This window comes from Chiloscyllium punctatum, chromosome 38 (genome assembly GCF_047496795.1).
Source record: "Chiloscyllium punctatum isolate Juve2018m chromosome 38, sChiPun1.3, whole genome shotgun sequence".
Lineage (NCBI taxonomy): Eukaryota > Metazoa > Chordata > Chondrichthyes > Orectolobiformes > Hemiscylliidae > Chiloscyllium > Chiloscyllium punctatum.
The window spans coordinates 29,570,667-29,585,095 of record NC_092776.1 but is presented as its reverse complement, the minus strand read 5'-3'; the positions used below and the strand labels follow the sequence as shown (position 1 = coordinate 29,585,095).

The window sequence follows — 14,429 nt, the reverse complement described above, 5'->3', positions numbered from 1 at the left end:
ATAATACAAAAATTGATGGACATTCATAAGGAAATATTAGGGCATATGATCAAAAGCCTGATAAAGAGATAGTTTTTAAAGAGTTTCATAAAGGATGCAAAACAGGTAAAGAAATATAGAGATTTAAGAAGAGAATTATTAATCTCTTGGCAGCTGAAGACATGGTCGCCAATGGTGGATCTATTTAAATCAGATGCCGAATAGACCAAAATTACAGGACATAGGTGTGAAGGGTTGTGGGGCTGAAGGAAATTGGAGAGGCAGGAAAGGCAAGGTCAAAGAGGGATTTGAAAATGGAGAAAATGATCAGAGTTTTAAACCTGAATTATTGGTTAGCTGGAAGCAAATGTAATGAGTGAATACAAGAGTGATAGGTGAACAGGATTTTGTATGACATAGAATGAGGGCTGCAGAGTTTTGAATTACCTCAAGTTTACCAAAGTATAGCAAATGAGGCACTGCCTTAGTATGTAGATAACACACATAATGAGGATTTCAGCAGTGCATGGAACCAAGTTGGCATGGAGTTGTGTGATTCTACAAAGGTGAAAATAGGCAGTCTTGTGATGGTACCTAGAAGCTCATTTTGGGGTCAAAAATGAGGTCAAGGTTTCAAACAATTTGTTTGGTCTCAGATATCTGCTGGGGAGAGTCAATGGCTGAGAACTGAAGTTTGGGGTGGCAATCAAAATCTATGGGTAAAAAGACAAGCATAGTTGGGATACATGCAGACACCCATAAAAACATACCTTATATTGAAGAAGTGATTGGAGCTGAAATTGTTCAAAGTGAAAACAAGTTCAGTCAGGATTGTGAATGGAGACTGCTGGCCTCTGTTCAAGGAAGAAGCAGGAAGTTCTCACACTGAAACAAGCACAGAAAATTCTGCAGGAACTTGAAGAAGTATATTAGACTCTTGTTTCTTTCTGCACTTGTGCTGCCAGACCTGCTGAGTTCCTCCATTACTTCCTGTGTTTTTTCAGTATTCCAGCACGCACTGTTTTGCTTTTATTTAGTTTCTCAGACTGTCAGTAGGGGTAATGGTGAAGAGGTATTGAACTCCGTTTTTGTCATTCGGACCCTTCCACTGGCTCAAAAACTCACGCCATTTCTAACTCTTCCCAGTTCTGATGAAAGGTAATAGACTTGAAAGATGAATTATGTTTTTTTCAGTACAGATGCTGCCTTATTGATAGAGTACTTTCAGCATTTTGTGTCTTTGGTTCAGATTCCTAACATTTACAGTACTTTGCTTTTTGTGTTTTTGTATTGACTCTATGTTGGTACATTGCCGCGTCTTAAAAATAATTCATATTGGTGAAATATTTACGAAATAAAGTCTGTTGGCCTCAGAAAACTGCAGAATGATTGCATGGCATCCTGATTCATCAGTTACAAGTAGAACCTTACAATAGTGCATTGACATTAATAGTAACTGCATATGGATGAGAAATAGAGTAAGTCACAATAACTAAAAGGCTCACTATGGAGTCCATTTCCAGTTCATTTCTCACAGTCTATCATTATAAGAATGAAGAATTTCTTGCATCTAACGGTACGAAGGAATTCACTAAAAATAACTCAAACCAACAGAAGTCACATCATTGCCGACAATGAGAAGAAAATCAAGATTTCCACTGTTTTTCTAATGACAGTCTGCAAAGGAAAGAAAATCCAACAGACTGGTTTATATTTGTGATAAATTCTTTGGCCATGGGTTAGTTAACTTGTCCTACTCAACATTGAAATTACTGTAGATTTAGATCATGAAATTAGGCTCCTTAGCACCTTTTCTTGATTCTAGAAGTGCTGCTTTGACTGTATTAAGGAGTCTGTCGTGCAGTGCACATTCCTAGTGCTCATTTTGAGAAAGGCGTTGGCATTCATACCAGATGCCTCCCATATGTATACAGACAGTGGCTATCAATCAGTCTATAAGGGTGATTTGAGACCAGTACTGTCATGCTGGAGCTCAACACTCATTCATATTTTCCAATCAACCTGCTCAATTTTATTTATTGCATGCTTCTGAAGTAGGTGGGACTTGAACCCAGGCCTTCTGGTCCAGAGATAGGGATATTCCCATTGCACTAGAGCAGACCCTATCAAACTCTAGCTAACTCCCTCACTGAACCTTGAGCTTTCAGCAGCAAGGACCAACCCACCAGTATGATCTCAAGGGATCATTAAATAATTTCAGATTAATTGCTGATTGATTACCATTGGATCTTGTTATGATTGTAGTTGTTTTTGATGGTTTCTAGAGTGACCTAAATGTGGTGACATTTACAGGAATTGGTGTGAAAGGCATTGAATGCAACATTCTGTACAACCTATTCCCAGGCTTGGACTCCATAGTGTGCGCTATAACATGACAGGGATATTGAGCAAAGGAGACAAAGCAGTGAAAGCTCTTGGATAAAAGAGGTAAGATGAAAAGAAAAAGTACTTTCAGCAATTTCTTATATCCATTCAGTATGTTTAAGGAGTTTACCTACTTCATCCTCAGAGAGGAGCAGCATGCTGGATGTCTCCACATCACCAAGGACATGCTGATTGAAATCTGCCATCTTGTGCAGCTCCAAATGCTGCTTCAATATAAGCCAAGGGAGACATTCCCTGCAACTGTAAAGGTGATCATGTCCATGGGTGGAACTCAATGTGAATGACGTGTAGTTGGGGAACTGCGTTGTTTTTCTCTTGGAGGCTTGAAGCAATTACAATCCAATCAATACTTAGCTGCATAGGGTCTTTTGTAATTAAGCTCACCGTATGGCAGAAATCCATATCTGGAGAGCTTCTGACCACCAAATGCCAGCAGCTCTCCAGCGCGGGCAGCATCACCAGGAGCATTAACCAATGCTAGTATTACAGCGGGGTCTTTACCAGGGATCGTCAATGGATTGCTGGAGAGATATGAGTGTGGGTCAGATGGGGATTGTGGGGAGGTTTTTGTTAGCAAGAGGGGGGAGGTTTTTGGAAGCCAGAGCAGGAAGGGGACCTTCTGTTAAAAATACCAGGACCTTTAACTGGGGACAGAGCACCCACGAATGAGGGACCCACTAATGTATTACAGACAATCCAACAGGATGAGGTTAATAAAATTGCTGTTAAATGGCCAATTAATAATTTGTTTGAGATTCCAGCAGGAGAGGAGTTCACAAGCATTTTTGCTCTGGATTTGATTTGAATGAGTCTCGATGGCAGCAGGACCACCAACTGAAACCTCCCCTCTGATCACCTGGTTCCCTGCCCCCAAATACATCCATGTGCATGGGCATTGCATTCTGCACCATGAGCTTTTAGGTATCTTGCAGGTGATATTTGCAACATCTTCCAGATTGCCATTTGTGATAGGATAAGAGATCATTGAGGCCCTGTATTACTAGCAAGCTGAATACATGTCCTACAATTGAGCAACTGTAAGAACTGATAGCCTGTTCATATGAGACACCTCAGGACAATCAGAAATTTAAATCCTTGTACTGAGCCATGAATCCACAAATTGAATTTTGTCAATCCCTTATATATTCCACGGTTGAATGACCATCTATTTTCTGGAATCTATCAAAGTCTGACCATTCCTCAAAGGCATTCAGCAAATCATATTTTTTGAAGACTTCATCCAAGAGCAATATTACAGCAATGTTAGGAAGTCTAAACCTTCATCATATCCAACTGACAGGCATCCAACTCGTAAAATACTTTATTTTCTGATGCCAAGCCCGTACACCATTTACATTTGCTGTCCCCATCATCCCACAAGGACCACTGTAATTGCAGTTTTTGTTAATTTCCAACTTTCACATTTAGACAACTATCCTCTACTACCAGAGTATATTCCAAAAGTCAATTGGCGAAGGACAAAACTGGAGTGAATGATTGACTAATTTTATGAGCACTTACAGAGTTACACATTACAAACCTCAACAACCACAATTTCAATCTATTTATAGGAGGACAGTTCGGCATGATAAGGGAGAATACAAATAGATTTAGGAAAGGAGCAAACAAAATACAAGTAGGAAGCTAAAGCAGAATGCTGAAACTTAATTATCAAGGAATGTGAAACAAAATAGTCAGATGTTTTACAGATACATCAATTAAAAAAAACACTCTCATGTGAATAAGACAGCTCGGGAATAGACGTCATAATACACAGGTAATGATCAAGAGATAGAAGAAATACAAAATAATTGTACTTCCCAGGGTGATAGAACAGATTGACTTGAATTTGAATAATGAGATGAGTAACAAAATAAAAACATTTGAAATTTTAAAAATGATGTATTGCATAAACTGAACAAATTAAAATAGGATCAACCGTCTCATCTGAATATTTTTAAAAAGGAATTTAGCAACAAGATAGCAGAGGCATTATGAATTACAATTCATAATTTGCTTGTAAAAGAGGTAGTACCAGTGGACAACTGAATAGTTACTGTATTTCTACAAAATTACAGAATTCCAACAGCATGGAAGCAGGCCATTCAGCTCATCAAGTCCACACTGACCCTTCAAAGAGCATCCTATCCAGACCTACCCACTGTACTATCCCCGCAACCTTGCATTTTCCATGGCTAATCCATCCAACCCACACATGGAAAGTATTCACCCTGGAGCTCAGTGACCAGCAGTGTTCCGCAGGAATCTGTTCTGTGACCTCTGCTCTTTGTGAGTTTTATAAATGATTTGGATGAGGAGGTGGAAGAGTGGGTTAGTAAGTTTGCTGATGACACAATGGCAGGTAGACCTGTGGATAGTGTGGAGGGCTGTTGTCGTTTGCAACGGGACTTTGAAAGGATGCAGAGCTGGGCCGAAAAATGGCAGATGGATCTCTACCTGGAAAAGGGTGAAGTGATTCATTTTGAAATGTCACATTAGAATGCAGATTACAGTGTAAAAAACAGGATTCTTGGCAGTGTGGAGGAACAGAGGGATCTTAGGGTCCACATCCATAGATCCCCCAAAGTTTCCACCCAAGTTGATAGGGTTATTAAGAAGGTGTATGGTGTGTTGGCTTTCATTAGCGGGGGATTGAGTTTAAGAATGGTGAGGTCATGCTGCAGCTCTGTAGAGCCCTGGTTAGACCACATGTGGAATATTGTGTTCAGTTCTGGTTGCCTCATTATTGCAAGGATGTGGAAGCATTAGACAGGATGCAGAGGAGATTTACCAGAATGCTGCCCAGGCTGGAGGGCATGTCTTATGAAGAAAGGATGAGACTTTTCTCATTGGAGTGAAGAAGGATGAGACGTGACTTGATAGTTGATGAGAGGCATAGGTAGAGTGGATAGCCAGAGACGTTTTCCCAGGGTGGAAATGTCTATCATGAAGGGGCATAACTTTAAGATGATTGGAGGAAGGGTTTGGGGAGATGTCAGAGATACGTTCTTTACACAGAATGTGATGGTTGTGTGGAATGCACTGCCAGCTGTGGTAGTAGATTCAGATACATTAGGGACATTTGAATGATTGTTGGATAGGCACATGGCTGATAGTAAAATGAAGTGCATGTAGGTTAGTTTGAACTTAGAGTAAGATAAAAGGTCGGCACAACGTCGAAGGCTGAAGGGCCTGTACAGTTCTATGTTCTATCCCTGGATACTATGGGTAATTCAGCATGGCCAATCCACCTAACTAGCACATCTTTGGATTGTGGGAGGAAACCTCTGCAGACACAGGGAGAAGGTGCAAACATTGCGTGGAGTGTGCAAACTCCACACCAACAGCTGCCAAGGGTTGAATTGAAGTTGAGTCGCTGGCACTCTGAGACAGCAGTGCTAACCACTGAGCCACCAAGAAAGGGGGACAGAAATAAAAATAGAAAATGCTACTGACAGTTGGCTGGTCTGACAGCATCTGTGGAGAGAGCCACAGAGCTAAAATCTCAAGTCCATATGATTATTCTTTGGAACAGAAAGGGACTGATGGGTCATTGGCTGTAGAAGTAGGGTATTAGAACATGTTCTGGAAGCTTTATGCCTACCAACTTAAAGTTAGTGGTAGGAATAAATAATGGAATTCTTACTAATGAAGACAAGGGACGAACATCTTAAAATGAGAAATATAAAGAACAATCAGTATAGGTTTCAAAGGGAAAATGTTGCTTGGTTAGCTATATTTGACTTTTTGAGGGGGTAACAGAGAGTGCAGAAAATGGAATGGTAATGCAGTAGATGTCACACATCTGGGTTTCCAGAATGTCTTTAATATGGCACTCCTTAATAGATTAATGAAGAAGATCAGGCGATGTAGAGTCAGGGGAAAATAGAAACTTACAAACAAGAATAGGCTTTTCAACCCTTAAGCCTGTTCTGCCATTCAACGAGATCATGGCTGATTTATGGCCTAACTTCTGATACCTGCCTTTGGCCTTTGTCTGCTTAACAAAAGTCAGTCAATCTCAGGTATAAAATTAACAACTAATTCTGCATCCACTGCCATTTGTGGAAGGAAATTCCAAACATCTACCACCCTTTGTATGTGAAAGTGCTTCCTAACATCTTTCCTGAATGGTCTGGCCCTAATTCTCAGACTATGCCCCCTAATTTTAGAAACCTAACCAGTGGAAATAGCTTATCTTTATTCACCCTGCCTTTTCCTGTTAATATCTTGAAAACTTCAATCAGATGATCCTGGAACCTTCTAACTTCTGGAGAAAACAACCTTAATTTGTATAATTTTGCCTCATAACTTAACCTCTGAAGGCCAAGTATAATGTTTTAAACCTATGTTGTGCTCCCTCCAAGAACAGTATATCCTTCCTAAGATGTAGTGTTCAGATCTGCTCACAGTACTCTCAGGGAGGTTAAACCAGGGCTCTATAAAACTGCAGCAGAACTTATGCATCCTAGTACTCCAGTCCTTCAGGTATAAAGACCAGCATTCTATTAGCTTTCTTGATTATTTTCTGCACCTGCTAGTGACATTTCAAGGATCTATGTATCTGAACCCCAAGTCACTTTGGACATCCACTGTATTTAACTTTATACCACATAGAAAGTACCCTCATCTATCCATTTTTTGGTTTAAAATGGGCAACGTCACCTTTGCTTACATTGAACTTCGTCTATCGTGGTTTTGCCCATTAATTTAATCTGCCAATATCTGTTTGTAATTTTATGCTATCATCTACACTGTCTACAATACCACCTAACTTTGTCATGATTTGGAGATGCCGGTGTTGGACTGGGTGTACAAAGTTAAAAATCACACAACAGGTTATAGTCCAACAGGTTTAATTGGAAGCACTAGCTTTCGGAGCGCTGCTCCTTCATCAGGTGATTGTGGAGGACACAATTGTAAGTCACAGAATTTATAGCAAATGTTTACAGTGTGATGTAACTGAAATTATACATTGAAAAATACCTTGATTGTTTGTTGAGTCTTTCATCTGTTAGAATGACCATGATAGTTTCACTTCTTTCATATGTAAATCACAAAACTTTTTTTTAAAGGTTACATTCTCAAGTTAAGTGTAACAGTTGGTGTCAGCCAGATAATATGTTGAAGGTGTTAGCCCCCTGTGTTCCCTGTCTGTGCCATAAAGTTTAGACTTATTCTAATCTAAAAAGTGAGTTAACAGAGTCTTACATGGATTCATGCAGTTTTTGAGCAAAGTACAATGAAACTCTGCAAGTACAAATACACCCCACAAACGTATATGTATATGTGTGCATGTGGGTCTTTGTGTGTGAGTGTTTGAGAGGATGCATGTGTGAGTGTGTGAGTGTCTGTGTATGAGTGTCTGTGTGTGTGTGTATGTGTATAGTGCAAAGGTAGTCACCTGTAGTGTGACATGAACGCAAGGTCTCGGTTGAGGCCCTCCCTATGGGTACGGACTTTAGCTATCAGCCACTGCTGATTAGATTAGAATCAGTCTAAACGTTCTGGCACAGGCAGGGAACAGGGGGCTAACACCTTCAACACATTATCTGGCTGAATCCAATTGTTACAGTTAAACTGAGAATGTAACTTTTTTTAAAAAAGTTTTGTGATTTTCATATGAAAGAAGTGAAACTATCATGGTCATTCTAACAGATGAGAGACTCAACAAACAATCAAGGTATTTTTCAATGTATAATTTCAGTTACATCATACTGTAAACTTTTGCTATAAATTCTGTGTCTTACAATTGTGTCCTCCACAATCACCTGATGAAGGAGCAGCACTTTGAAAGCTAGTGCTTCCAATTAAACCTGTTGGACTATGACCTGGTGTTGTGTGATTTTTAATCTAACTTTGTGTCATTCTACAAATTTGGATAAATGACTTTCTATGCCATTGATTGTGTTTATAGTTGAAGCCCTAACACAGATTCCTGTTGGACACCATTGGTCACCTCCTGCTAATTTGAGTGCCTAACCACTATGCCTACTTACTGTTGCCCGCCACTCTACCAATTTCCCAGCCATGCCAGTAATTTGCCCTCAGTTCCCTTAGTTAGCTGTCCATATGTGGGTGTCCTGAATCACAGGGTGTACCCAAGCAGGTCTTTTGGATTTGGCGAAGCATAATTAAGAGAAAGCTCAACAACACCAATTTGTTTAAATATGAACATTGACTGAGTTATAATAGAAAACAAAAAAAAGGAACATTTATTGAATAATAATTATAATAAATAAAAAAGGAAGGAAAACAAAACAATAAACATACGGACTGCTGCCCATTGGGGACCTCTCGATCGATAGCTGGTCTGGAGGTTTAGCTTGTTCCTGGCACCGTTCGCAATCCTGGTCCAAAGTGAAGTCCAACGAGTTGGAACAAAACTCTCTCTCTTATACAGTGTGATAAACAGCAAGGCAGAGAAAACAGCTATAGAAGACATAACTGCTGCCTAGTACAGAAAACACAGCTACAGGAAAACAAGCTGTAGCTGCCACCTTCAGCACATAAAGGAATGTTCACAGGACTCATTCAAGGCCATGTAGCTTGTTGAGTTTCATCAACAATTTCAGCCCTTCAGCCCATCCTATTCAATCTATTTTCTCATGCAGCTGTCGAATATCATCATCACCTTTTAAGCCCTTCAGCCCATCCTATACACCCATTATCTATGACTAACACTTCCAGGAATTCTTGCAAAACATGTATACAGTTTTTTCTAAAATCATTCCCGTGTTTGACAAATGAACTCTTTGCATGTCCAACCAATTAGAATGGGTCTCTACAATGACTAAGAACATTGAGCCTATGAAAGGACCTACATAGTTAATGTATAACTGGGTCCACAGTTTACTTAGCTGCTGACAGTAATTTTAGTCCTTGTTGGCATTGTAGGCACTGCCCCTGCAACCTGGCTTTGTCTGCATCCAATCCTGACCACCAGACATAATGTCTCGCCAACATCTTCATTTTGGAGATCCTGGATGATGAGTATCTGGCAGTGACTTTTGCTCAGGCCAATCACTCTTGCTCGCTATAATAATATGCCATCTCCTACTCTGATCTGGTCTCTCTGGGTACAGCAATTCTTGTTGTGATGACCCTTAGGTTTCCCCCATCATCACCAGTTGATTCAGATTGGCCAAGGACAAACAGTGTCCAAAGCCTGATATTATCAGCTGGACTGGAAATGTGTCCAGAAAATTTAAAACCATCATGGACTTTCCCAATGGTGGTACCACTGGTGATGTATCTACCAGTGGCAGGCAGCTCAAAAATTTCGTATTCGTGACTTAGCCTCCTGGACAGTGTTCTACTTATTTGCACTTTGTATTAGAGCCCATGGCTGAATTTGGCCTATCGCTATGGCAGCAGCAAATTGTCCTCTTTAAGTAAACCTTGTAGGAGTTTGTGTCCATAACATATTGGGGAAAATCCAAAGGGTTTTTACAAATACATGAAGGACAAAAGGGTAACTAGGGAGAGAATAGGGCCCATCATAGATCAGCAAAGCGGCCTTTGTGTGGATCCACAGAAAATGGGGGAGATACTAAATGAATATTTTGCATCTGTATTTGCTGTGGAAAAGGACATGGAAGATATAGAATGTAGGGAAATAGATGGTGACATCTTGAAAAATGTCCATATTACAGAGGAGGAAGTGCTGGATGTCTTGAAATGCATAAAGGCGGATAAATCCCCAGGACCTGATCAGGTGTACCCGAGAACTCTGTGGGAAGCTAGAGAAGTGATTGCTGGGCCTCTTGCCATTTGTATCATTGATAGTCACAGGTGAGGTGCCAGAAGACTGGAGGTTGGCTAACATGGTGCCACTGTTTAAGAAAGGTGATAAGGACAAGCCAGGGAACTGACGTCGGTGGTGGGTAAGTTGTTGGAGGGAATCCTGAGGGACAGGATAAACATGTATTTGGAAAGGCAAGGACTGATTAGGGATTGTCAACATTACTTTATGCATGGGAAATCGTGTCTCACAAACTTGATTGAGTTTTTTGAAGAAGTAACAAAGAGAATTGATGAGGGAAGAGCAGTAGATGCGATCTATATGGACCTCAGTAAGGCGTTCGACAAGGTTCTCCATGGGAGACTGGTGAGCAAGGTTAGATCTCACGGAATTAGCCATTTGGATACAGAGCTGGCTCAAAGGTAGAAGACAGATGGGGGTGGTGGTGGAGGGTTCAGACTGGAAGCCTGTGACCAGTGGAGTGCCACAAGGAATGGTGCTTGGCTCACTACTTTTCATCATTTATGTAAATGACTTGGATGTGAGCATAAGAGGAATAGTTTGTAAGTTTGCAGATGACACCAAAATTGGAGATGTAGTGGACAGTGAAGTGGACAGATTACAATGGGATCTTGATCAGATGGGCCAATGGGCTGAGAAGTGGCAGATGGAGTTTAATTCAGATAAATATGAGGTGCTGCATTTTGGGAAAGCAAATCTTAGCAGGACTTATACACTTAATGGTAAGGTCCTCAGGAGTGTTGCTGAACAATGAGACCTTGGATTGCAGGTTTTATAGCTCCTTGAAAGTGGAGTCTCAGGTAGATAGGATAGTGAAGAAAGCGTTTGGTATGCTTTCCTTTATTGGTCAGAGTATTGAGTACAGGAGTTGGGAGGTCATGTTGCGGCTGTACAGGACATTGGTTAGGCCACTGTTGGAATATTGCGTGTAATTTTGATCTCCTTCCTGTTGGAAAGATGTTGTGAAAGTTGAAAGGGTTCAGAAAAGATTTACAAGTATGTTGCCAGGGTTGGAGGATTTGAGCTATACAGATAGGTTGAACAGGCTGGGGCTGTTTTCCCTGGAGCATCAGAGGCTGAGGGGTGACCTTATAGAGGTTTACAAAATTATGAGGGGCATGGAGTGAATAAATAGACAAAGTCTTTTCCCTGAGGTGGGGGAGTCCAGAACTAGAGGGCATAGGTTTAGGGTGAGAGGGAAAGATGTAAAAGAGACCTAAGGGTCAACTTTTTCAGGCAGAGGGTGGTACGTGTATGGAAGGAGTTGCCAGAGGAAGTGATGGAGGCTGGTACAATTGCAACATTTAAAAGACATTTGGATGGGTATATGAATAGGAAGGGTTTTGAAGGATTTGGGCCAGGTGCTGGCAGGTGGGACTAGATTGGGTTTGAACAGCTGGTCGGCATGGATGGGTTGGACCAAAGAATCTGTTTCCTTGCTGTACATCTCTATGAATCTATTACTCCAAATATTACCAAAATATCCTTCTCCATATGGGTGTATTTACACTCTAAATTTGCCAAAGTCCTGGATGCATCTGCTATTGAGCATTCCTCTCTATTGGGCCACCTGTCAGCTAATATTACCCCAAAGCTGTAACAGGGAGACATAGCATGTCAATACCAGATCTCACTTTGGATCATAATCTGCCAATATCTTAAAAGATGACAGCTGTTTCTTCATTTCCCACATACCTAATAGTTTGTCAGCATGTCATTCAGGGATAAACAAAAAACACATTCATCTGCCAGTTGTCTTAACCTAGTCAAAAATCCCATTTTGGATTTCCCTGGTTCTCAAATTGCCAGGTAAAATTGATAGTGTCTCAGAATTAAAGAAGGTTTGGAATCATAATATTCCCTAACTAAATCCGTCAACATTTGAAGAGTTTTAGGATCTAGTGCTGCAGGGAAAGTTAGGCTCCTAATATCCAAAAAAGCTGCGGGTCCACAAGCTGTCAGAAGAGTTGCTCATTGCTTTTGTCTGCTCCAATGACATTTCACTGGAATAAACAACACATTCTTTCCACATACAGGGCCTGGTCTATGATGGCATGGTCAAACGAGTCAAGCTTCCCAAATAATGGCATGATGTCAGAAATGCTTACCCCAACACAAAGATGACTATTGCAAGTGGGTTTCTTCAGGAACATGCTTTTCTCTTGTCCCAGTAAAATAACTCCACAGAGGTCAGTATACCATCGCCAAATTACCCTTACTTTACATATGGAATGTGCCTGATACTGGTCCAGCTTCCTGTCAGCCTGGGCTCTCTGTTTGGACCTGGTTAACAGCCCCAGTCAGGGAACTCATATTCTAAGACATCCACCTGGCCTACCACATAACAGTCACTCAAATGCCAATCAAGTGGGCTGATTTGCCCTGGATGTCATCAGATTCCTTGAACATTGTTGGTACTGTACTTATTCAGCAAATGAGAAGTCTTCCATCACATTCCTGACTTGTACCGTATAGATGGTGGACAGGCTTTGAGGAGTTGGAAGTGAGATACTCACTGTAGTATTCCTAACATTGTAGCCATTACATTTATGTGCCCAGTTCTGTGTTTATTAACTTTTTGGCTTGTCTAATGCCCACAGAGCTGGAATAAGGAGATCAATAATTTTAGAGGTCATTAATTTCCTTTGCAAAAACAGTATTGTTTTGGTTGAATGTTCTTAAAAATTGGCCCTCTGCTTGACTAAGAACATGGATGTCACTGATCACATGACATAGGTTGACACACTTTCTGGAAAATTCTGATCAGCACTAACCGAAACAAAAGATTATGCCATCCTCCTGGAATGCCAACTTCTTGAACTGGACATACATTCCAGCCAAACTGTTATGGACCAGGCCAGACTCCATCAAAAGATTTTAGGAAGGTAGCCCAGAACCTAACTTTTGCAGGAGCGATGCAGCTGGTCAAACCACTTGGTTTTAAACAAAACAGAATTCATTTGCACATGAACAAAAGAAAGCAGAATTTAAAATAGCATAACTACTTGATAACCCAATCAACACAAAAACATAATTTAACAAAGAGCTGTTCCAATTACCTGCAACATTCTATTAATACACCCCTTAGCAAAAAGGTAAATTCAAACAGATTCTTACAGGAGCGACATATCAGAGAGAGAAAGAGAGAAAGCATCAGCCTGGAGCTGCATCTTTGGGTCCCCATATAAAACTAACCCAAAACTAGGAAAAACCCTGAAGTGGGAGAACTGGGCACTCCCCTTTCATTGTACCAGAATTGTTTTTAAAACTGAAAGCCTTTTCTGACTGTTGACTTAGGCAGCATCTGTTAGCCATTATTAAAATAACCAGTTCAGACATTTCAGCACCTCTTCCTTTACAACCCCTATTGAGAAAATACCAAGGACAGAATAACCTTGTTAAAGGAACGGCATTATCACAAAATCAATACAAAGGAATGATTAATAAGATGTTTACCTCTGCCTGTTCTGAACAAAGGAGACCATCAAAACCTATTATTTTTGTTTTCGTACTCATGACTCCATAATGATCTGCCAGAAAACACAATAGGTTTTATCCAGGTGTTCAAAATTCACCTCTATAGAAGAGTAGCTGAAACAAAAGTGTCTGAAATCAGTGATATGAATCACTTTTCATTTTACAGTTTTTGAGTTATTTTGACAGTCTGCTCATAACACCAGAAGAGTATATAGCTCTAAGCATACCTCTCTGATCTCAATTTCTCAAAAGTCTGATTTCTGGAAAAAAAAACCCCTGTATTTTGTTGTAAAGTGAACTGACTTCCAGCTGACAAATGCCTCAGCATTAGCAGCAGTTTGACTGCATCTGTCCTCCTGAGAAAGAGGTTTTTGTACGCAGACAACTGGAAGAACTTCTAGTGGACACCGGGTTACTGGACTCATTCATGTAAAATGAGTATGGATATCTTTGAGTTTAAGTAATTTCCAGTTTGTAACTTCTCTTTTCCTTTCTTTCTTGGGCATGTGTGTGTGAAAGCACCATTTTGCTGTCTTTCGAATGCAATAATAAATCCTACTTTTGTTTTAGACCTAAAGAATTTTCTGTGGGTCATTTTAAATTTTATCATCCACCATCTTTGCCAGCCTTGCAAACAGCAGGCTGTGTTGCAAATGGTTGTAGCGGTTTGGAAGCTTGAAATGCTTGTGGTGATTCAGACAACTAAAGATCCTGTAGTCTGGTGAGCTAGATTGTAGAACCCCTCCCTCCGTTTAATCTATGTTAAAGCTTTCAAATGCCAAACCCACTAGGGTGTACTGAC

General features: G+C 40.5%; 1 protein-coding gene across 1 annotated transcript in view; it reads right to left on the bottom strand.

Annotated features, from left to right (window-relative positions):
• hmx2 (H6 family homeobox 2) overlaps nt 1–13,651 on the bottom strand; it is a 40,446-nt gene extending 26,795 nt beyond the window's left edge. The window contains exon 1 of the mRNA XM_072557513.1: nt 13,607–13,651. Coding sequence (XP_072413614.1) covers nt 13,607–13,635 — 29 coding nt within the window. The 5' untranslated portion in view covers nt 13,636–13,651. The remainder of the gene's footprint in view (nt 1–13,606) is intronic.
• Between the last annotated feature and the right edge of the window lie 778 nt (nt 13,652–14,429).